Raw genomic sequence first — 26193 nt, 5'->3', positions numbered from 1 at the left:
GTTCGTATTTTCGTAAATCAGACATCTCTGCTTCAACTGAGTCTTTTACAAGTTCTGAATTAGTTAACATTTCGATTCTTATTTAGGAGATTTAAAAATCCAATACTACAATTTGTATTTGCACGTTTTAAAAAAATCTATGTAGTGATTCATATTCACGCGAGTTTAAAATTCAATGTCATGATTTGTTCATGCGGTTATAATATCAAACATTGATTTTCGCATTTATGCGTGATTTTAAAATAAGACATTGGGATTCGCATTGACACGGTCTAAAAATTATGCATGTGATTTGTATCTACTCAATTTAAAAGCGCGATTAGCGCAGTTTACATTTTTTCATTTTTGAAATCGAGTTCCATATTCAAGTGGTTTTTAAATCCATTATCGTGATTCATATTCATACAATTTTAAAATCCAAGATCGCTATTTGTAGTCAAGCGATTATCGCGAATAAAATCAATTGTCACGATTCTTGTAAGAAGTAAGTTTTTCTTTAATTAGTCACTATAAATGTGACTGTTTTTCTATCAACAATTATTATGGTATGTAGGCATATTCAAAACTTACATTCTGTGCTGGCTAAGAAGAATGTGACAAAGGCAGGTAAAGAAAGAAAAAATAGGATTTGTCAAAAAATGTTTGAAAATGGGCTAATGACTAAATTAATCACCAATCTGTTTCCCCTCATTCATAAGCTGCATTACGAGCAATTTCACCTTCGTAAGGATTTTTTTTTGCTTGTTTTGTAAAACATTAAGCATTTACAGCAAATTAAACAAAAATTTTAAAAAAAAGATATAGCAAACAGAAGCAATCACTTAAAAAGTTATTCAATTTTTTGTGGAAAAAAAGTTTATTAACTCAGCACCAAAATCCAACATTAATAAAATAATGCTGCTGTTATTTATGGTATAAAATGCGAAATTTTTATCATATGAAAAATAATTATCTAAACAGTTTCTGATTATCATGTAATTTTTTCAAACTAAAATAGCAATTTTTGTATGTTAAGGAGTTACTATATGTTTCTACTTCACAGTTATTGACATGTTTCACAGGGCTCTAGCTAGATTCGATTATACTATGAACATAGTGATTCTAATTGTGAAAGTTTATTTTCTTTTCTAAATAATTTAGAAAATCATGGTTCTGATTTATTTGTTATAAATCACGTAACAGTATTTATTAAAAGAAAGGGACTGTCAATGTATGTTCTCAGAAGTTTTTATTTGCTAAATCAGGAAGTTCTTCAAGTAATAATTGTTTCGTTTATGTAAACTGAAGAAAAATATAATTTCTAGCTTTATTTTTTTCAATTGGTAATTTTACTTTTTACTAAATGTTAAGTATCGATGTAATCATTCATTTATTATTAAATTAGTACACAATTTTATGTCACCACATAGTTATTTATTATCTTAAATAGCCTGCAATTTATTATTAAACGATTGCACACGCGTAAAATTTACTTGCATGGAAATTCAGCTTTTTTGCCTTTTGGCCAATCTCATCCCTGGTATATGAATTTAATTTTCTAATAAACTCTTCTACCCATACAATGATTTATAACATTAGTGATTAACCTTTTGTTTATGACTTGTAGAAACAAACCTGAATAACAGGGTGTAGCAAGGATGTCTACTGGTCACGAAAATGTTTGTGTCTTTTATTTCAAATCTGATGTTTCTTTTTAAGAATTTTTAAGTTACAATTTCTCCAATGAATCCGATATTGGAGAATAAGGAATTAATAATTCATTTAATCTGTGAAATTTCAGGTTCAGAAACTTAGTAATGATAAAGCGCTATCTCCTGATTTGCTGAATGGAGCGAAGAAAGTTTTAGATATGAGGAATGCCATAAGTAAATTGATGGCAAAATGTCAACAAATATCATTGGACATGGAAGATCTTGTGGAAAGTTTGAAAGAAAATAGAGAAAGTTCAACAGATTATGTCGACAAGCAGCCTGATTTGTTGAATGACAAGTAAGCTTTGTTTACCTTTTTTTTTGTAATGTGTGGTTTGGTTTATTGTGAATTTATAGTTAGTAGTTGATGATTGAATGATAAGGCATAGTTGCCAACTGTTCTGATTAAATTGTATTTCTTCCAATTTTTTAACATTGTTCCGAAATTACGATTTTAGGTCAAAATGTTGCGATTTTTTCACATTCCAGTATCTCTTCACTCCTTAATTCGAGTCTTAAAAACTAGAAGCTAGGCACGTGATTTTTCCTCAAGTATTGCAGAGTTTGCTGATTTCCACGAATCGAAAGCTTATAATCTGCCAAAATTTTGAAACTTATGCTAAATCTCTTTAACTGAACATTTACATAGATGTGATTCTACCGCCAATTTGATTTCTTTGGTTTAGCTGGTTTTTGGAATTTTAAATATTAGGAACTGCACCAGAATCTGCTAATATCGCGGTTCTTATGCAGACAATTTTAATATCAATCATCGATTTTTGTATTTAACTGATTTAAAAGTTATGTGTTGCTATTAATTTTTATGTGATTTAAAAATTAATAGCACTCATCAAAAATTAATAGCTCAGTTCTCATTCACGCATTTTAAAAATCCAGTATCGCAATTTGTATTTAAGCTATTTTAAAACCCAATATCGCGATTCATATTCACACGCTTTTAAAATCCGACATCGAATTCTTGAAAGAATTATGTTTTTTTTAAAATCAGTTACTTTTAAGATGTGATATTCTTCATTAGTAAGTAATTTAATTAAAACTGTTAGCTCACAAAATTATGTTAAATATGAAATGTGTATGGTTTATAACTATACGGATATTTTGTTTTTCACTTGGTGTCAAATGGCTGATCACGTTTTGTGTTCCTATTTTTTGTTTTTGACAAGTTGGCAACTATGGATAAGGATTTATTTACCAGATTTTTTCTTTATTTTAAAACTTCAAATTGTGTATAAACTTACACAAAGTATACATAATTTATATCTATATTTTAAGCATGCACCTAGCTCCCTATCAAATGCTGGGCCTGAACTGGTTGCTGCTTCTACATAATCAAGAGGTGAATGGCATCCTGGCTGATGAGATGGGTTTGGGAAAGACTGTGCAAGCTATCTCTTTTTTGGCTTATTTGAAACAAATTGGCATGTCTGGACCCCACTTGATTGTTGTTCCCTCTTCAACTCTTGGTAATCATTGTTTTATTTATAAAAGTTTTGAATCTATTACTTGATATTTCATTAAATTGATGAAATTTTAAAATATAAGTGTAATGCACATCTTGGGTCCCGTCTGCTGTTGATGTGCAACCCACAAGAGATTCTAAGTACAATAAATATATTTTTTTTGAACATATATATATATATATATTTTATATTTTTATTGAAGAAGATAAATATTTATTGAAAAAAAGTATTAAAATTATTGAAAATTATTAAATATTTATGGAAAAAAAAGTGATTATTTTGAATTTCTCTTCACAAAATATTGAATATTAAAATTAATATGTACTATAATAGTTTAGTTTTAATTTTTGGTTTTTGTTTAAACCCTATAAATTTTCTTAAATTAAAGTATTCAGTTCTAATTTCATACCTGCCAACCTTTAATCCCTTCCATTATGATTTTTCCCTGTGTTAGTAACATGGAATTAAAATTTCGATTGTAAGCAGAAAAATAAGCTGTATTTGAAGAAACATCAGCTGACAACCATGATATCAATGCATATTAATATATATGCTTAATTTTTTTAAGAATAGTGGTGATCAAAATCATTTAAAAATAAAGTTTATAAATGAAAATATAGTATATATTTACTACCACTTTTAATATAAAAATAAAATTTTACGCCAAATGCGTAAAAGTTGCCAGGTATATAATTTAAATTACTAATTAAAATATGTTTGTATTTTTTTTCTTACTCATTTATTCTACAAGCATTATAGTTTTTTTTTTTTTTTGTTTGTTTAAGTTTTTAGTATCTCTTTTCCTCAAATATATGTATGTTTACGTAGATAGATGGATAAATAAATCTATTATCAATTACAAGGCAAAAAAAAAAAATATTGAATGTATATATTAATAATTAAAAGTATTTAATTTTTGGAGTTTATGTTACTATGTTTACTGATAAATGTATTTGTTGTTCAGAACACCAATTTTAAGATAAAAATTATCGTATTTGTGACCAACATGACTAAATATGTGTGCGGCTCTTCTCAACCTGCTATGCAAGTGGCCCTTCACTAAAAAACATAGTGCACCCCTACCCTAGCTTAAACATGTTCTAATAAAGTTAACCAATTTTTTTTCAATGATCTGAAGTTAAGTAATATGTTAATAATGTATCATTATCTATCGGAATGTAAAACTAATGATTTTCAAGTGAAGCTATATTAGTTTTTTCATTGTCAGACACTTATCACATAAAACATTTTAGAAGTTAAACTCATAGTGAATGGAATACTTAATATCACCTGTAGGTGAGAAAATAAAGTCTTCTTAAAAAATCTTGAAAAATAATAAAGAAAATTAGAAATTATTGTTTGAATAAAAACAATCCATGTCTCTTTAAAATATTTTTAAAGTTATTTCTTAGTAAAAATCCATTGATATTTGCTTTTAATGATATTTAGCCTGTTCTTGTTAAATAATTAATTATTTGATTGTCATAAAAATCTAAAAGAACAAAAAAAAAGTCAAAAGGACTTTACTAATTTGGAGTAAAATTTTGAGAAGCACATGCACTCAACTGGCAATGAGGGTGTTAAACCCCCGTCCAAATATTGTTAACAATCTCAATGCGTAGTATAAAAACCAATAAAGCTGAATTAAATTATTCAAATAACTTATCTTCCTTTTTTCTGAATAATTAGCGAGACAGTAAAAATTCTTATATTAAAAGTAAAAGACTCAAAGAATGAAACTTATTATTTAAAATAAAATATGTTTATTTAAAAGATACTTGGAATCTTAAAAAAACTTCAAATGTTGCTTCAGGTTTATCTTGCTCTAGTCTAAGTAGTTATCAAAATTTAACCTCAATCTATTATTTCTCTTCCTCAAAGACTGTAAAACATCTACATACTCTTTTCATTTACTTCTCCTCAACTGTAAAATGAGTTTTGATTTCAATTTGCATTTTTTAAATAGTTCGATTTATAGTAAATTTGTGTTTGAAGTTTTCTATGGGGAAAAAAATTAATCACTAAAATTTGTTAAAGTTGGCCTTTGGCTATGACTTTTGAAATTTGACTAACACTTTTGATATTTGGATACTTTACGGCTTATAATTTGGAGTCCTTAGTACGAGCCCTGGTTTCTTTATAGCAATTGGAAACTCTTTGATGTTTTTTGAGAGCTATAAATTTTGTTAATAGAAAAATAATTATAAAAAAATATTCAGGCCTAGATTTGTGAATTACAATTTTGAGTGATTGATAATTTTTTTTTTTGATACACTCTACACTCTTCATCATTTTTGAGTAAATGATGCAGTTTGAAAAACTTTTTTTCAGATAATTGGAAGCAAGAATTGAAGACTTGGTGGCCCACTGTTTCAGTCATTTGTTATCATGGTAGTCAGGAGAGTAGGCGTGAATTGCGCATACAAATCCTCAATGATGAAGTTGAAGAATTTGACGTCATGATAACTACGTAAGTATATTCCAGCAAATTTATTTACTACAATGTGGAATTTCGTTTACTACAACTTTTGCCCTTCTAATTATGGAAGATTTTGAATTTGTTTTTATGATTAATTCACGAAACATACTTTCTTGAATATTTCAATTAGCATTACTGACCATTTGTTTTATGCTGTTTGGCTTGACAGGGTGCGTAGCATTTTTAAAAAGTGCTTATTTTTTATTTACATTATTTTTTTAATAGCCCTTAAGAATGCTTTTTTTTTTATTCAGGGTTTGTAAAAAGTGCTTAATTTTCTATCTCTTTAAAAAGTAATTTTTTTTTCTTTGCCATGTTGATTGTCATTCTAAATTGCAAAAATGCATGATTTTCACAATTTTGTCGGTAATATTTATTATAAACTAGTTATTTTATCATGATTATGTGACATTTGTGAAAATGTTTTTGAATTTTATTGATTTTATGTTCATAAATGAAGAACTTTAAACGATAGGAAAAAAAAAATTTTAGAACTGCACAGATCCTAATTATGATGTATATTTTTTTGTTGGAAAGTGATTAAAAATATTTTTTGAGTGCTTAAAAGGTGCTTATTTTTTTTTTTTTTGAAAAGTGTGGCTATGCACCCTGCTAGAGTATCTGTGCTTTTCTTATGCTCAGATAAAATTGCCTATTTTCTGACATCATAGAATATGTAATAGGATAAGAAATAAAATAATTTGTAAAATGAGTTGTTTTATGGGACTTTTATGAGTAAGAGATTACAGAGCTTCTAGCTGCTTCAAATCATCTATGAAAGGATAGATATAATAGTTATCAGCTTTAATTAATGAAAGTATTAAGGATCAAAAACAGTGGTGTGTCCTGTTTATATTTAAGCTATATTTTATCTAAGCTATAAGCTATATTTTATCTGGTGAAGCTGAAACCTGGCAGTATGCTCTGAATTATTCTGAGCTGATCTGCCTTTCCAGTACCTTAATTGAGACAACTATAAAAACAGGAATTTAATATCTTTTATAATTCAAAATTAGGAATTAAATAATAATGAATAATAAGGTGTATTAATGTCAGTTACAAACAAAAAATATGGCATTGTATTTTGTTTCTGTCTATTGGTTATTAAAACCCTGTGAATGTGCAGTATATTCAATGTCTTTGGTATTACTTCATGACTAAGTAAGCCACATTTGATCTTTCTATTACAGTTATAGCATGGTTACCAGTAATGCAGAGGACAGGAGTTTCTTTAAAAGATTAGAATTTCTCTATGTAGTATTTGATGAAGCTCACATGCTGAAAAACATGTCTTCTCAGCGATACCAACATCTAATGCGTATAAGAGTTTGTATCAATTTTTTACTTTTTTTTAAACATTTTCTATATTTTTACACACCTCATGTGTATTAACTTTGTTTTCTTCTGTATTTTCAAACCATTTGAGACATGGTTTGTTTCTAGTTCTTGCTTTAATAGCAAGTTAAGTTTTTCTTCATTTTTAAAAGGTATTAATTGTTTTAATTTGTATACAGGCTCCCAGACGTCTACTGTTGACTGGAACTCCATTGCAAAACAACTTAGTTGAATTGATGTCTCTTTTAATATTTGCTATGCCACATATGTTTTCTGGGAAAACCGAACAAATAAAGCAAATGTTCTCTGCTGTTTCAGTAAGTTACTCTGAATTTATAGAATTATATTAATTTTGAATGCTTTATGTTTTATAATCAATATGTGTTTCCTTTCATTTTCAGAAAACAGAAGGTAGCAAAAATTCTTATGAGAAAGAACGAATTGATCATGCTAAACGAATTATGAAACCTTTTGTTCTTCGTCGTTTAAAAAAAGAGGTGTGTTTTATTGTTAAATCATTGTTTATTAAATGTTAATTTTTTTGTGTATATTGGTTCAGATCAAAGGCTTTTTTTTTTTTTTTTTTTTTTTAATTTTGATTGTATCCTCTAGATCAGTGGTGCGCAAACTAGGGGTCGCGACCCCTGTGGGGGTCGCCAGAAGTTTTTTGGGGGTCGCCAAATTTTTATGAAATGCATTATCCCTGCATGCTGCATACCATACAGTGTACATATAAAGAGTGAAGCGCCGTCACTCACTGTTTAATTGCAATTGGATTTCCGAAATGTCACGAAATATCGAGTCAGAAGTCATAAAACGCATACAAAATTCATCTGTATTTGCTTTACAACTGGACGAGACTACCGATATTACTAAAATGTCACAACTAATTATTTACGTTAGGTTTATTTTTAATGAACATAACGTTTTTATGTTGCAAAAGTTTGGAAGGAAAAACAACTGGAGAAAAAATATTCGAAGTAATAAATGAATATTTTGAAACAAAGTCCCTTACCTGGGCAAACTGTGTTGCGGTTTGTACTGATGGTGCTGGCAGCATTAACAGGTTCGAATAAAGGGCTCAGAGGCTTAATTCAGAAGGTGGCGCCTCATATGGTATTTAATCACTGTATGATTCATCGGCAAGCTCTTGTTGCAAAAGATATGGATGCAGAGTTGCACAACGTATTACAAGACGCTGTTAGTTCAATTAACTACATTAAATGCAACAGCCGTCTCTTTTCAATACTTTGCAATGAGATGGGCTCAACGTATGAGAAATTACTGTTACACACCGAAGTCAGATGGCTTTCACGTGGGAAAATACTACGACGGATATTTGATTTGAGAAATGAAGTGTACATGTTCTAAATCGAAAAGAAACATAGATGGGAAAGTTATTATATCAATGAAGTTTGGATAGGGAAGCTGAGCTATTTAGTTGATATTTTCGAAAAACTTAACGACTTAAATTTGATCTTGCAGAGTGAGAATTCAACTATCATAACTACAGCCAGTAAAATTCAAGCTTTTAAGAATAAGTTTAGTCTCTGGCAAACTGAACTGAATAAAAACAACACCGACATGTTCCCTTGCTTTAACGATTTTATCAAGGAAAATAATATAGATATATTTACATTTAAAAACAACATTTCCAATCACATTGAAAAGTTAAAGAAAAATTTTTCGAGAAGATTCGAGGATTTTCCTGAAAACGATCTTGGTTGGATTTGTGATCCTTTGACATATGCAGTTCAACGCAATTGATAGATCTAATGATCTTCTTGAGAAAGAGCGATTGATAGATCTAATTAGTGATCATACTCTTCGAAATAAATTTAAGACTCAGCCTTGCCAAAAATTTTGGCTATCCGTGGAAAAACAATATCCCGTTTTATGCAAGAATGCCATCAGAGTGTTAATACAATTTGCATCAACGTATTTATATGAAACTGGATTTAGTAAACTAGTTTCAATAAAAACTAAATACCGCTCACGTTTAAACCCTGAAGATGATATGCGAATTGTAATTAGCAACATACATTCAAACATCGATGAGATAATTAGAAACTTGCAGCCACATACATCTCATTAAAGGGCAATTTACTGATTTTTGTGTTATACAAAAAGTATTTTCTTAAAATTATAAATAAACTAATATGAGTAAAATATGATGATGTTTTTATTCGAGGAAACGAAAGAAATGCGCGAAATATACATCGTATTTGTGTACATTTATCTCTAGGGGTCGCCAAAAATTTTCTCTCTACAAAAGGGGTCGCAGTCGAAAAAAGTTTGCGCACGACTGCTCTAGATCACAAATTTAGTTTTTTGCTTAAAAATGACTCAAAATCAGCAAGTAATATTGCATTTTATTTTCTGTGGTTTGAAATCAATATCTGTGTTACTGGGTGCAAATTAAACTAGTATTGTTTTATAGTGAAGAGAATATTCTAGTTTATGTGGAGGTATTTCTTCTGAAATTTTTCCTTTTTTGTAGTTGTTAAGGCAAAGTGGGACATATATCAATGACAGCTTTTGCTAATCTTTTCGATTAGCCATATTCAAAATAACTTTCTTCTCCTTTAAGTATTTCTCTTACATGGTGCATAGCATTCTTAAAAAGAGCTTAAAGGTGTTTATTTTCTATTTTCCTTTTTAGAAGCCATTAAAGGTGCTTTTTTCATGGGTGTTTTTAAAAAAGGGCTTAATTTTTCCTTTTTGAAAATGACTTTTTTTGTACCACGTTGATTTTTGCAAAACACATATTATGCAAAAGAGTGCTTTTCACATTGTTAACCATAACCATGTTTTCACCATAAGCAAAACTTGCAAAATGAAGTGGTAACATTCCCATATTATGAGAAAACTTTAGTTAAAATAGTAAACCACTGGAAGAGTAAAACATTTCTGATACATTCTCTCTTTCATATCTTTATAAATTTTTAAGATAAGGCAGAGGCCGAGTGAAAAGTCCTTGATTGCCATTTTTAGATCTGTGGCCATTGGTTGTACAGACCTGATTTAGACAATGCTTGTTATATTGTCTATTCAATTGTTTTAAATGATGAATTTATCATGTAGGTCCTTAAAGATCTCCCAGCAAAGCATGATGAAATTCGTTTTTGTATAATGGTTGATGATCAAGAAAAGAAATACAATGATCTCATTAAGAAATTTTCAGCTGAAGTAAGTAGTGTATTCTAAGTCTATTTAAAAATTATGGCCTCATTCCAAATGGCTGCTGTAGTCATGTGACAAATGTTCATGAAATTTTTTTTGTCTCTATGAAAAACACAAAATAATTTTTTAAAAAACTTTTTGCATTAAAACTATTTTGAAAATTTGACGCAATTTACGAAAAATGGCATAATTCTAGATGGTGGCTCATATGTTAAAAATGTGCTATCTTTTTATTTATGAGCCAATTTTCTTAATTTTGGTGTCTGCATTAGAGAGGAAAAAGTCAGCACTATGTAATTAACTTATCAAAATTCTGAACTATTGATATAATATACTTTTTCATTCTGATGACACCAAAATGAAAAAAAATCGGCTTATAAATGAATAAGGTATAGACTTTTTTTTATATATTTTTAAGTTATAGACTAACGGTTTCTCCGTTATTTTTAAAAAAATCGAATCAAATTTCAAAATGGCCCCCTAATTGTAGTTTTAGTCCATAATTTTGAAAAAATTTTAATGGAAATCTGCAACATGACAGCTATGATTTTTTTTAATTTTGATTAATTCACTTTAAATGAGCCTACTATAAATGCCTGGATTCTTTTTCAATGTTATACAAAAATTTATTGAGAGAAAAAATAAATTGCAAAATTTATATTAAAATAACTGACATTAAAATAATTTATTGATCATTTAAATTCTGAAGAAAAAAAAGAGAAATAAAACTCATAAATACATTTCAAATAAATGGTCCTGTTAAAGCATACAGTGATGTCGTTAGCAGTCAAGAGGTTAAAGTGATTCTGCTTTCTTTTTTTTTTTCATTAATCAAGATTTGTTTTTATGTTTGTGTTAAAATTAGTCCTAAAAAAAATTTTATGTATTTTTGTTGATTAACAGTCTTTGAACTACCGTAACTCAATATTAAGTCAGTTAATAGATATTGTTCTAAAAATAACATCCTGTAAATAAAATGAAAAGTGAAAATGAAAGTTTTTATTAAATTTTTTATTTAACATAATTTCAATATTATTACTGAATTTTCTTATGTAAGTACAGAGTTCCTACACGGTCAGGAAAACCTGCAAAAGTCAGGCTATTCTAAAATTAAGGTAAAAAGTCTGGATTTTTCTTACATATTCATAAAGTCAGGATTTTTCTTACATATTCATAAAGTTAGAAAAATAAAAAAAACTATGTTCATTCAAGGACTGAGAGGCAAAAATAAAGTTTCAAGGAAAAATTCTGTAATTCAAAATATTTTCCTCATAATAACATTCCTCTTTCCCTGGTAGAACCTGTCCTGTTAGCAATTTTTCTCCTGTTTATCCAATGATAAGGAATTTTTGATAGGGTTGCAAGGTTTATTGCCCTTTGTGTGAATAACTGGTTTACAGACAACAGTAGCTGAAACAACAGCAGAAAAATCAAAAAAGGAATTTTTACTGTTTTGTGATGCTGCCAAAAAAAAAAAGAAGAGCAAAAGAGTTTCTTAGAGTTTAATCCACAGCAATAGAGATAAGATTTTTTTTTTTTTAATATTTGCATGGAGAAAAAAAATATGAAAATTTGTGGGAGGTTATAAAAATTGTTCTTATCCTCTCTCATGGTAACGCAACAGTCGAAGGGGGTTTTCTATCAATGAAGGCTTATTGGTTGAGCCCCCCCCCCCCAAAAAAAAAAAACGAAGGAATAAAAAGGCTGAAATTTCTAGAAAACGAGTAAAAGAAAAGATAGATGATTTGAAATTAAGAAAATCTAAATTGACGAAAACTGCTGCAACAGAACTGGATGTTCTTGATTCAGAAATTGTCAAACAACAAAATATGTTGAGAAATATTATATAACATAGGAGCCCCTGAGTTTCTCCGGAAGCTTACAGTATTACAGAAATAAATTTAAAAATACTAAAAAAAAAGATATATTTGATTTTATTTTTTTCACAAGTTGCATAATTTTTTGATCTTTTTATTTAAATAGTTTTCGTATCTAACTACAAAAAACACACTAAAAGTTTAATCTAATCATGATAATTAAAAATATGTTTCACAAGTTTTCTGAAAATATAATTTGGGATATAAAGTGCTATTACACAATTCCACTTTAATATATAAGTGTTTATCCTATTCAATCTATGATACTAATTGAAACTGCAATGTTAAAAGTTTTGTTGGAGTGGGAAACGGCGGGTCAGGAATTTTATTGTAAAAGGTCAGGAAAAACCTGCAAAAGTCAGGATATTGTTTTCTCAAAATAGTGTAGGAACCCTAAAGTAGCTTATGAAAGTATACTTATGTTCTTGTGCAATCAAATTTTCAAAATTTACTTATGCCAAATTTCATTTTTCTTTTTATATGAATAAATTTTTCTTTCATTAAAAATAGTGAAAATATTCTTACATACTTGTGTCAACTTGATTCATAATTAATGCATTTATCATTAATAAAAAAGAAATTGTACTGGTTTTCCTTTTTATAATCTACTAGCCAATTCTGCTGACTAACTAATTAGTTTGTTTTAGTAAATAGAATGAACTACTTGAACGTTAAAAAAAGTTTTAGCCGTAAATCATTTTATAAGATTTTTATTGTACCATTGGTTTTATCTCATATCTACTTCCTATCCAGGTAATTTGCCTTTTTTAGTAAGTTTGAGTGGACCAAGATGCCTCTATAATCTTTCCATCTGCCTTTCTTTCTATCAACTCGAGTAACATTATTTATGTTTGACATGGTTGTAACTGATTCTGACTCTTGTGCCCTTTAAACTCTATATTTCAATGCACTTTCCTCTTACTAATGAAACTTTAAGTATAGCTGGGGAAAATCGTATCAAGAAAATGAGTTTTGATAATCCAGTTCCAGAAATTCTAACCTCTCAAAAAGGTTTAATTGCAAAAAATTAAAAAATTTTCTTTCTGATCAATGAGTGTTTATCAAAAGTTAGAATCAAAAACTGATATGTTGCTTTTACAAATGAATTGTCCTCAATTATGGAATAAACATCTTTATTTTTAGTTTTTGGTGAATAATTTTTTTTTCCAGGTTCAAAAAAATAAAGAGGATGATACTCAGAAAATTTCTTCTAGTGGTTCTGGTATGATGATGCAGCTGCGCAGGGCTGCTAACCACCCACTGTTATTGAGACATTTTTACAATAACGATAAACTTGTATCTATGTCCAAAGACATTCTTAAAGTAAGCTATATTATTTAATCGCTCTTTTTCATTCAATGTTCTATTTATCATTTGAATTTTTTTTTTTAAACATGCAAATGTATTATAAATTGGATTGATTTTTGGAACTTAAATTCAGATCTTAAGTTAACTTGATTAATTTTGAACATCAGGGAATTTTAAAGTTCTTTGTTTTTGATATTTGCTTCATTTTTTGATTTTTCTTTTTAAAATTGAACATAATGCATAGTACCCGATAACAATCTATCTGTACCTTATTCGGCATGCTGCTACATCCATCAATTAATAGTTAAAATAAACCTGGGAAAGTCAGAGAATTTTATTTTTCTATTTGTTTGAGAAGCCACCCTGTTATTCATTACACTGTAAGAGCAATTGTAAGGTGCAACAGTTTAAATCGTTAATATTTCACAATGTTAGCGTGTATTATTTTTTAAGTTTTTTTTCTTTAAAATAAGAGGCTCGTACTTTTACTATTTGAGTTAGTTGCTAATTTGCCACCTGAAAAATATATTTTGCATTATTTTGAAAAAAATATTTTTTTGTCTAATTGAAAAATAATAGTTTTTAAAATTTTACAGGAACCAACACACACCCAAGCAGATCCGAACTTAGTGTTTGAAGATATGACATTGATGTCAGATTTTGAGCTTCATAAGACATGTAAAAATTTCAAGGTAATGCTAGAAAAAAAATATATAAATGGCTTAGGGCAATGCAATACAGTGATAAACCGCATTGTGTATCTCGTGGTAATTCCAGAAACTCCTAAAGAGTTTACGTGGAAACAATTAAAAGGATCAGTTTGGAAAAATTGTGGATTATCATATACTGCATCATGCTCTTCCAATATGTTACTTATTTTATTAATTTTTTTATATAATTTTTCTTTTCTAAGTTGACTATTACATCTTTCTGCATATACTGTTTATTACCAAAGCCAAAGTTTTTGATGGTTTTCCATTGATAAACCAACAGAATCTTACATTGATAATCCAACAGTTGCTTAAATTATAATAAAATTGTTTGTTATTATTTTTTGTATTTATTGATTTTTTTAGGAAGGTTTTGCACTTTCACTTGTGGTGTGTGTATGTTTGATGATAAACTTTCATATTATTTTTAAAGTACTTAATTTTTCGAAAAAGTATTTTTTTAAAGTGCTTAATTTTTGCTTTGTTGAAAGAGTGGGGACCCTGGTAATGAACCATCACAAATTTCCATCATAGTATCTTAGGAATCAAATCTTGGACTGATTTATGGTGGTCTAACAAGTTAAAAAAAATTGTTTTTAAGGTGTATATACCTGAGAACCAACAAGAATTCCCATTAAACCATCATGGAAATGTCTAGTTGAAACCATCACGGATCCTCATGGACTGTTGGTCAATGAGATTCAAACTTGATGTTTAACCATCATAGTATTAAAGTAGCATTTTCCATCATGGAATGATGGAAGTTTGTTGGCATATCTAAAACCATGAACGAATAATGGAAAATGTTGGATGATGGTGACTATAAAATGATGTTGGATCATCAATAATTTTGACTTGGGGTAATCTTTTGCTTGGAAGAAATTAATGGTGACATTATGATGACCACTTTAAAAATTGATTTTTAATAGTTTGAAGTAAAGATCTTAAATTGTCTAATTAATTAGAGCTGACTGTTATATTAATGCAAACATGCAAAGAAAAAGTTTTATGTATACCTTCTTTTAACAAACTTGTAATCCTAAAATATTAATATTGATCTGGGATTGTCAGCCATTATAGCATAATTGAAAAAGCGATTAAATATTTTGAGCTCTTAATTGTTTTTATTGTCTTTGTACTAATTTGTTGAAAATAAATGTTGAGTGGAATAACATGCCTCATACTTTGAAAGTTAGAACTGTAATTCCAGTAGAATTTTCCTAAATATGTAGCTTTCAATTTAAAATTTTAAGGAGAAAAGAATTGTTATGTGAGAGCAGAGAAGTGGTGTGCCAACTTAGTTTGAGTCGTAATAAAATCTTTCTTTTCCAGTCTCTTCACAAGTATATTCTACCAGATGAACTTGTTCTTACTTCTGGGAAATTTCAAGTATTAGACGAACTTATTCCTTCCATGTTGGAAGAAGTATGTCTTTATCTTTTTCTTCTTTTTTTTTTTGTATCGATGTATTTTACTAAGATGATTTTTATGTATGGCTTGTTTCATTTTTAGGATCATCGCATTTTACTATTTAGTCAATTTACAATGGTATTAGATATTGTTGAAGAATACATGAACATTAAGAAATATAAATTTTTGAGGCTAGATGGTCAAACTCCTGTTTCAGAAAGGTATGTTAATTTGAAATTCCTGTTATTTATAGTATTACTAATAAAAATGATCTATTTATAAACTGAGTACAATAAGGGGCTCAGTGCACAATCGAGTATGTCTTATGTCTACTTAAAGTCTTATATATCCACTATTGTTGTGAGTTATTAGTCATATATAATTTTCTTCCACGCTATTTATATTTGTACCTGGTTGCCTAATTGAAACAGCTATACTGTCCAAAGTTAAAAGTTTAATAAAATATTGGAATAACCTCGTTATTGCAACAAGTCCCTCACTTTTATTTAAGGTGCCATTTCTTTGGGTTTCCTCCACTCCTAACCAGAGACTAAATTTCTAGTTTAAAGTTCCAGAGATTAGACCTAGTGGCTAATAAATAAAAAATTGTTGAAGGAATGCAAGAAAATTACTTGGGACACAAAAGTAATTTTAAACATGCTTTGCCACATATGTTCTTAAGTTAAATTGCTACTGATGAAATTTGTTAATTTTGTCTTGAGTTTTTCGTTTAAAATGCAAACGAAAATGGAAAGGGATGTTACTGCTTTCTCTAGAAGTTAAAGTGGCTTTGAAAATCAATTCTAGGTTATTTCGCCCATAAAATGCGTTAGCACGTTTGAAATATTCTGGAATATTTTGGGAAAGTGGATCTCAAAGAAAAGCATGTTAAATAGAAATTCACTTCACTATTTGGAAGTTATCTTGCGAAGAAATTTCCAAAATGTTCTTGGTTCCTTAAAAAAATCTCAAAATAGAGAAATTCACAAAATGGAAGTTTGCTAAATAGAAGTCTGGCTGTATATATATTTTTTTCCTCTTTATTTATCTTTGTGAATACTAAAGACTAGTAGAATCACTGCTCTATAAGAATAAGCTCTTAATATGTTGTCTTAATTGTTTGCATTTATTTCTAGTAATAAACATGTATCAAATATATTCATAGAAATCTATGTTTTACACGTCAACTTACGGATTATATTGTTACTTTTTCATGATTACTTTCACAATTAGATTTCTTAAAATTCTACTTAATTTAAACTGTTGTTAACATACTTATACACCAATAAGCTTTTTTGTTTTAAAATTATTTATTTTTATACAGTTTGAATAAAATAAAATTTTAAAGTAACAATATTTCAATAATGTTCAGGTACCTTTCAAATTTTTATGCTTTAAAAAATTTTAAGAAGAATCAACCCATAAAAATAATTTTGTTTACATATAATGCATATTTCACATAACTAATATTTAATATTCTTTTGATTATATTTAATATTATCTTGATTATATTTAATGTTAATATTATTTTAATTTTTATTCTATTCAAGTATATATTTTTTTCCAATTAGTTGATATGGAAAATTAATCTAGAAATATTAATTTATCCAGTGATTTAAATATTGAAGGATTTTTAATATAATCAAAGTTTCTCTTGTGACAAAAAATTTTTTTTTTGCATTCTATAGCTTGTTAAATTATTTATTTTTATTGCAATGATTAACTCATTCCATTAATATTGCCTATGCATAATTATTGCAATGGCATTTTTTACAAAATATAAATAATAAATTATTAAAAATGAAAATTTAAATTAAAAATTACTTATTTTAGAATTTATAAGTTTTTCAATAAATTTCTCATGTGCAAATTTTTTTTTTATATTTCAAAACAATCTTCTTATCTGTTTTGTTCTTTAAATATCTATTCAATCAAAATTTTCTAAAAGTGTTTGCAAAATGTTTTTTTTATCGTATTGGTCCTAGCTCTTTCCACGTATCTATTTCAGATTGGGAATAGCTTTATGTTGCATTGTCTTAACATAGTTCATGTATGACATAAGTACAAATTTGCTTTAAAAATGTACAGGGGTCGCATTCCCCCTAAAATTCATAAAATTCCTAAAACTATGTGCAAACCCTAAAATTCCTAAAAATCTGATAAAATTTTGTTGGTGTTCCTAAAAAATTAGAATATTAATAAAAAAGCAATAATCTAAAATATAAGAATTCAACTACATTAATTAAAACTGTTTTAATTTTGCCACATGGGAATTCTGATCCTGAGAGAGGTTTTTCGATAAATAAAGCAATGCTTAATGTGAGTCACCATGAGAATACTATTATGTCTCTTAGACTAATCAAAGATACCATTCGAAATTATGGAGGAGTGTTGAAGATCACCACAACACTATTGAGGGCAGGCAGTAAAAGAATCTCACAAATCATATCAAGAATATATTAGAAAAATGATCATGATTAATTTGTTTTTCTCTAACTTCTAATATAAATTGCTGATTTGAAATCTAATAATATCACACAATAGTTTTTCTTAATAAAGTAAGGTAAAGGGTAATAATAAAGTTTTGATTAAGAAGGTAAAAATTAAATAAATCCAAGTTGGTGTTAATTTATTTTTCTCTTGATTTATTCTCACTTTTGCCTGTTCCTGAATTATGCACTTAATTTCTGATAGGTAATATGTAAAGTTGAAATTTCATTTTTACACTTTGGAGATTTCATTCTTGACTTAATAAATTTCAGAGCTTTATTTTATGGCTTGCAATTATTTATGATATGTGTGGATGAATTGTAATAATCTTCTGGTATGTAATAAACTACCGTGTGATCTGTTTTTATCCAAGCAAAATCATATATTACCCCTAAAATTTACCTAAAATTTTTTGAAAAAAGTTCCTAAAATTACCCTAAAATTTTAAAAAACTTTGCTGCTACCCCTGAATGTATTAATAGGAAATAGCAATCAACATGTGTTAAGTGCTCAAAAAACGCGACCTAGCTTGCCAAATATGATTTCACGTTCGGCATGTCTTGAAAATGGATGCCTGTTTTTTGAGCACTTGAAACATGTTGACTGCTATTTCATATTTATATATTTTTCAGGCAAATAAAGTTTGTAATGAAATAATATCTAACCACTTCCGTTGCTTGACATTTAAAAGTTGATGTATGTTGCAGGCAAGAAATGATTGATAAATTCAACAATGATGAATCCATTTCTCTATTTCTGTTATCCACTAAAGCAGGTGGTCTTGGTATTAACTTAACTGCAGCGGATACTGTCATTATACATGACATTGATTTTAATCCGTACAATGATAAACAAGCTGAGGACAGGTGCCACAGAGTAGGTCAAGTCAGGTATAAATTTTTTTATTTTTCTCATACTGAATCTATTGTTTAGTTAGAAGAACAAAAATGTCATAATTCTTTTAAAAACTATCATAACTATGACCAATAAAATGTTTAATGTTAGTACTAATTACATGTCCACCCCCTTAACTAAATAAAATAAAGAAAATGTATTTTAAATAGCATTGTGTTGAAAAAAAGTTAAGTTACTAGATTATTATTTTTTTTTCATCTAAGTTTTGAGAAAATTAGGAATTTTTTATTTTTAATGTACTGTAATATAATAGAATCAACAACAACAAAATAATAATAATCTTTTGTAAGTTTGAATTACCTTTAGTTTGGTTTAAAATTTTTCCTTTTGAAAGCAAGATATAATTTAAGATTACTTTCCTTTAATTTCATAACTAATTCATTTTTGACAATTTCTGGCGGTAATTGAAACCTGAAATTGTCAGGGAATTCAGGAAAACTTGAAATTCTCAAACAATTTGATTGTAGAAAAAAAAGTGAGGGAAAATGCTAAATTGTATTTATTACACAAAGCTTAAAAAAATCCTTTTTATAAACCTAAAAAAAAGAAACTTATCTTGAAATTCCTGGTAGCAAAAAATAGTTGGTGAGGTTCTAAATAAACCTAATGCCACTTACGATTATTTCTTGTAAAAATTCTATTATAAATTTTATATTTACAACATAACAATGCTGTTCAATCATATAAAATATATGATAGTTACATGAGTGATATGACTATTAATAAATTATTTTACACAATGAGAGCTTGTGAAAAGTGTTTTTTTATTCATAATTTATATGGAAGGTTATTATAAAATCCACATGTTAAACATTCTCTTAAATTTTTATTCTCTTTATAATATAAATATTTCGCATAATTTTTATAAAAGTAAATTTTATGGCCACATAATAAAATTACTTTTGAAAATATTTAGTGCTGAAACAGACAAGATAGCAACAATATTAATAAAATCAATTTTATTCCCCAAAATAAAGAAATTTTAACTATTATTAAGCCATTCTAAGTAATGAACACATCTTCCTTGCAAACCTTAACAGAAAATGATTAAAGCACTAAGTTCATCAAGATTTTGATGGGTGCATACATCTACGTTGAATTCTTTTGTTTCCAAATTTCATTGCAATGGAATGTTGATCCTGACATTGTAGGTTTTTTTTTTTCACCCAAAGTTTACCCAATTCCTTACAACTCTCTTTCATACTTCAATTAAATTTGTTATTTTGACTGACAGTTTATTCTGCTTAGATAACAGTGAAAGAGCAAGGTAATTCTTATTTTTTTACTTTTTGAAATTGTAAAAGATCAAGCCATTAGTGATGAGTGTTAAAATAGAGTATTCTCAAATTTTTATTGTAAAATTGAAGATTTAAGGGCCGGATTTTATGACAAAACATAATAATATTTGAATTGTTGCAAATATACTGAATATAAAGTTTCAATGTGGGTGATTCTACATTTATTCAGAACTCAGTTAGTTTGAATCTTTGTTCTAATTAATATGTTTTGATAGTCATTAATTTTCTAATTTTGTTAATTTCTTTAATGCTTATTCGAAAACATTTCATTTTAGGGATGTTCGTGTCATAAGATTCATCAGTAAAAATACCATTGAGGAAGGTATTTTGCAAAGTGCTAAAGAAAAACTAAAGCTTGAAAGAGATATACATGATGAAACAGGTATGTTTATTATTGTTCTTTCAATACTTGCTTTTAATTTTATTGCATATTATTCAATTTTTTTTTGTTTATACAGTAGATTTGTATTACCCAATATCGCAGTATTTTTTTTTTTTTTTTTTTATGTTATTTAGTAGCCCTGCAATCTTGCTCTAAATTATTCTTGGTTAAGTTTTTGTATTAACAAAAAAGTTTTTTTTTATTTAATTTAAAATTTTCAGTCCAGTTAGGAATACTTTTGTATGTACTATAGGATGAAATTTAGAATATTGTATAAGCTCTTACATTTTTTATAGGAGTTCCGGTATTTGAAATGTTTTTTATTTCTTGTCTCGCAGATTTATTATTTGCTGTTCTTAAAATCCTGATAGTTCTTATTTTTCTCTCTAATTTTAAAAACTAATCATATGAAAAACTCAATACCTTCATATCACTTCTTCATACATTTATTAAGTTAGGCTATAATATTTCTTAAAAGAAATATATATCTGATAGAAACTTTCTTTATTTTGAAATTATTCAATTTGTTAAAATAAAAATAATAAGTAAATAAAAATCATAAATTTTTTTTAAATTTCTTAATGTGCACCATTTCATTTTTATGTATGATTTTTTGTTCTTTGGCAAAACAAACATTCAATTTCATATAAGTAGTATTTCTTTTCTGTGATAACTGAATAAGATCTAAAAAATTACTTAAATTTTAGTCCTGTTCATGCTTCATGCCATGCATGAGGGCTATGGTCTTGTCTTATTTTTTAAGAAATGCAAAAGAAAATCCATTTATATTTGTAATATATATTAATTAAAATTTTGAATGCAAATTTAAGAGTCACGCCGCATGATCTCTTGATTTTAAAATCGCTCATTGCAATGTGTATTTATAAAATTTAAAAATCACATGTTGCTCTTGAAATTAGTTTGATTTACGAATAACACAGATCTACATTCATGCAATTTAACAGTCACACATTGATGTTCAAATTCATGTGACTTCAAAATCACCCACTGTAACCATATTCACACAATTTTAAGAATCACTAATCCCTGTTTTATTCACTTCTACAGTATTTCATCATAAAGCAAGAAAATTTTTGCTGCAATGCTGCTAATATGTATATAATTTTCGAAAGAAGGATATGATTCTCCCAAATAAAATATTTTTTTTTAGCCGATGCATAATTTGATCTCCAAAATAAAATTCTCTATGTTCCACAAATGCTCTAAAATAGTTTATGAGGTCTTGAAACCCTCCAAAATGATAAAAATAGAATAATTTTGAAAATTTACAAAATTAAGTAGATTTTTTCTCAACCAAAATTTCATAGAAGATTTGTAAAATTTTTCCATTTCTGACGCTAGAAGATCTACTTCATAGATTTAGAGAGAGTTCAAATCACAGTTAGATTAATATTTATTATCTAAACTTTTTTTCAAAAATAGTGTGTTCTATTACTTATAGTATTAATTTGTTATTTTAAAACTTGGTTTATTACAATGTTTATATATTTTTTCTTTCTATTTTAATCCCTAATTTGGAATATTCATGTAGATCCTGGTAAGTAATATTGAATGTGCTAATATAGTAACATTTTTTTAAGCATGCATTCTTTGTCATTTATCTGTCGGGTTGGTGATTTTTTGACGGCTTTCTCTATGAATTATCCCGCAAATTATATTTTTTCTTCGCCACCAAAAGCTTAAACATTATAATTGATACCTTAAAATTGCACTACTTGTTTTAATAGAGCTGTGGTGTGGAATTGGAAGTTAAAATATTTGATTCTCTTAACTTTTCTTAAAACCTGATTGTGATTCATACTCTTTAATACTTTCTTAGTATTTTGAGTAAATTTCAATGTCATTACTAAGTAAATGTTAATTTTAAATTATATATTTATTTATTTTTTCAATTTGAACTAAATGTATGCTCTAATATAAAAAGTAGTTTTTACGTAAAACAGCAACTGAAAAATATATTTTCACAAAATATTGAAATAGTGTAAAACCATTTTAAGAATACTGCTAGATATCCATATCTCATATAACATATATAATTTAAAGAAGATTTTTAGTGAATATTCAAGAGTTGTAAATAAATTTAATGTATCTATAATAGTTTTCAAATACCTTTTTAAATAACTTCGAAAATAGTCTAAATGTCTCTTTGAATTTATGAATCAGAAGATAAATTTTTTGTTTATCTTTCAAAAGTTTTATGAATTTCGTGATAAAATTTTTAACTACATTATTATTGTAAGATTCAAGACTTCTTTTACAACATATAAAACTAACTTTAATTAGTAAGAGTACAGCAAATCTTTCAGACTCCAATTCCTCTGCCTTGGTTATAACTTTATATTATTGTGTTGCATAAAAATAGGAAGTGTGCATAGATTTAGTGCATTTTTGATCATGTTTAAAATAGTTCAGTACTGTAATAACTTATGGAAGTCTACTACTATTATATTGAAACAATTTTTCTATCTGATTCAATGTAATAAAAAAAAATTACACTAATATTTTACATTGTTCTAATATTGCCCGAACAGGAATTGAAAACAGCTATATCCTAATAAAATATGTATATAATATATATATTAGAATAAAATAGCAAATATTAAACTTTCTATTCTATGTTATTTCATACGCCAATAGAGATAAAGGTGTTTAACAAAATATTTAGCAAGTTTAACTTAAAATCTGTATTATGTTTTATGCTCTAAAGCTGCATACAATATATCTTAAATTCTGTTATGATTTTTTTGTCTTTGCTTTAATTTGAATAATTTTTGCCATGTCAAAATGCCAACCCTGTTTGTAATTCAGATGCATGCATCTTTTTAATTGTCTTTAATATTTAAAATCATAAAATTTAGTGGTTTATTGTTCTTTTTTAAGTGTTCTTGCTGTACAGAAATACACAGCATCATTCAGAAATTTTTCATTTAATATTACTAATCAGGAAAAATGAAGTCTTCCTTTTGAGTAGATGTGAGCTCTTCAAACCCGTACAATTTTCTCCTCAAACTCATGATACATTTAATGTTTCTTTATAGGCATAGAGTAGCACAGTTATAACTTTTATGTTTTTAAACTCTGCAATAATAATGGACTGAAAGTTGAGATAAAGCAATGTATCCAGGTGCTAATGAGGGGAGTTTAAATTTTTTAATGTTATACGTACAGTATTTATTTAAAATTGTTGTAATCCTAAAAAAAAATTAAATAACATTTTAACTAAATTCAAGTATTCTGAAAATTTTATTAATCAATACATTTTGAAATGACACATTTTGAAATGAAATGATCTAAGCTTTAGGAAGAGATATTCTACGTTCAAAATTTCTACTGATAATTGTAAGCTTAAAAAGTTAAAAGGTTTATTTTTTGAATAACAATAATTTGGATTTTATTTTCTTTCTGAAGTAAACAATTAAACTTCTTTTTTTTCTCTTCTCATACAGAAGTTAGATAAGTTTGTTTATTGAAATAAAAATGATTATTAACATCAAAATTTGAGTTTCCCAAAATTATTCCAAGGAACAATGCTTCAAAAATTTTTAGATTGCTATAACTGGTTAAAGTTTTTATGTGTATGCTGGCAACACGATTTTTAAAAGGTTTGATCATAAAATATCAAAATATGCTACCTAATTATTGGTTTATAACATTTACCAGAAAAGTTCCCTTTTGTAGAAATCCTGTTTCCATGGGAGTTAAGACTAAATAATTTTAATTAAATACTGGCTGTAAAGCATTAAAAAAATATTTTGTGATGCCCTTTTGCACCACAGGACTGGTGGTATAGCTACAGCTACAATGGTAATTGGCTGTAAATAGTTTTAAGTACAAGAGTCAGATCCGTTCACTACTACAGAAAAAGCTTTGATATTTATTTTTAAAAAATGGGGTAGTTTCAAAATGATAATTAGAACTTAAATTTTTAAGCAGACTCACTCTTTTCTATTCTTATGTACAGTGCGCAAAATAAAAAATGGACCACCCTGAATAACTTTTGATCTAATCATCAGATCTTCACATACTAGGACTCAATCTTAAAGGTTACAGGGGATGACCTCAAATATGGTACTTAATTTCTATTATTTTGAAAGACAAAATTAGACACAAAAACATACTTTCTATGACTAAGCATACCTTCTCTCAACGGATATAGATTTCTGAAATCTAAAATATAGGGGGTACTCGCTATCTGGGAATTATAGTTCCAATTACTTGGTCAGGTAAGTACCGAATTGAAAATAAAAAATTTGAGCAAAAGCGGTTGAATAGTTACTGAGAAATCAAATTTTAACTATATAACTCTTTCAAAATTTGTATTTTGCTGGGTAAAATTACATTATTTTCAATTAGGTAAAAAGTTGTATACCTTAAAATTCAATTTTTTTTTGCATGGAAATATCTTTGGATAAGCAAATTTTATAATTGCATATGGATCATATTTCCCAGATTTTTGAAATATCTGGATGTCAGAAAGTCGAATCCATTAAAAAGGTATGTTTATTCAGAGTATATATGTTTTTGTGTCTGATTTTTAATGTATATCTATTTCTTTTTTTGCAGACGCTGAGGAGAATGATTCAGCCAATGTTGCAAAGCTGTTAAGAGATGCTTTGGGTCTTAAAAATACAAGGAGTTGATTTTGTGAATGTTATACAACATCTGTTTATGCTATAATCATGGCACAGTATTTGTAAATCTATTTGTCTGTGTAAATGAAGAGTGAAAAGAAAGTTTGTTACGAAATTTCTGATTTTACTTTTTAAATTTCTATGTTACTGTGTACCTACACAATTTAAAAATAAATCGTAAATTAGTACTGCATCTACATTATTTGTGTTGAGAGAAAAAATTGCTGTTAATCAATATTTTCTGTTTGTTACAACTTTGGTTGGGAAAAATTGGATTTAATTCTGAAGTTCAAATTCTTGTTTTGTTTTTTCTACGATAAGTCAACACCTTCCTCCACTTTTGTTATAAATATTTTAGTTCTTAAACTTTTGGAGAAATCCTTAAAAAGTTTCTTTTAAGATGCTTGCATTTGAATCTGTTGTAAACATTATGGCTTATTCACAGAAAATAACTTGAAGCAGTTACTTTTTTTGTCTCCTTTTCCTACCACACTCTTTCACTTTTCATTACTCTAATTTTTTTTTTTACTATTGGCAATCAATATTTGTTTTCGTGGAAAATTACTTTAAAATAATCATTTGTAATTTATTTAGGCGGAAAGAACAAAGTATTTAGCAATCTGCTAATAAAAGCTGAATTGAAATTAAAACACACTATTCTGTAATAGCTTTAAATAGGTTTTAGTTCATATTAAAACATCTGTTAATATTTTATTATACATTTTAACAAGTTTCGTATGAATACTACAATAAACCCTATACTTAAAATTAAAGTAAGGCTTTTCACTACGAAGCTCCTTTACCTAATGTGAATGGTGAATTGAGGACAAAAATGTACCCCCATTTTTATTTATTTTTTATATTAAAATATTGCAGGCCTTTTTACCAAAATATTGAAATAAATCAATATTTGAGACACAATTTTCCCCTTAAATATGGATTTACATTATTATGTAAACAGATACTAAAATCATTCTTTTCA

The 26193-nt window shown here is 27.4% G+C and overlaps 1 protein-coding gene across 2 annotated transcripts in view; it reads left to right on the top strand.

The window, feature by feature from the left end:
- Positions 1-25404, top strand: part of Etl1 (SWI/SNF-related, matrix-associated actin-dependent regulator of chromatin, subfamily a, containing DEAD/H box 1) — a 40353-nt gene extending 14949 nt beyond the window's left edge. For both annotated transcript variants that reach the window (XM_016063452.4, XM_043053487.3), the window contains 14 exons: positions 1781-1989; positions 2985-3175; positions 5504-5642; positions 6842-6977; positions 7166-7303; positions 7388-7483; positions 10071-10175; positions 13217-13369; positions 13951-14046; positions 15397-15489; positions 15577-15695; positions 18672-18854; positions 20453-20559; positions 25144-25404. In XM_016063452.4, coding sequence (XP_015918938.1) covers positions 1781-1989; positions 2985-3175; positions 5504-5642; positions 6842-6977; positions 7166-7303; positions 7388-7483; positions 10071-10175; positions 13217-13369; positions 13951-14046; positions 15397-15489; positions 15577-15695; positions 18672-18854; positions 20453-20559; positions 25144-25220 — 1842 coding nt within the window. In that variant the 3' untranslated portion in view covers positions 25221-25404. The remainder of the gene's footprint in view (positions 1-1780; positions 1990-2984; positions 3176-5503; positions 5643-6841; positions 6978-7165; positions 7304-7387; positions 7484-10070; positions 10176-13216; positions 13370-13950; positions 14047-15396; positions 15490-15576; positions 15696-18671; positions 18855-20452; positions 20560-25143) is intronic.
- Positions 25405-26193: the final 789 nt, after the last annotated feature.

Source organism: Parasteatoda tepidariorum, chromosome 1, assembly GCF_982258835.1.
Source record: "Parasteatoda tepidariorum strain Cologne lab strain chromosome 1, Ptep-v5.0, whole genome shotgun sequence".
Lineage (NCBI taxonomy): Eukaryota > Metazoa > Arthropoda > Arachnida > Araneae > Theridiidae > Parasteatoda > Parasteatoda tepidariorum.
Note: the sequence above shows the minus strand (reverse complement) of the source record. Positions and strands in the feature narration are given on the sequence as shown.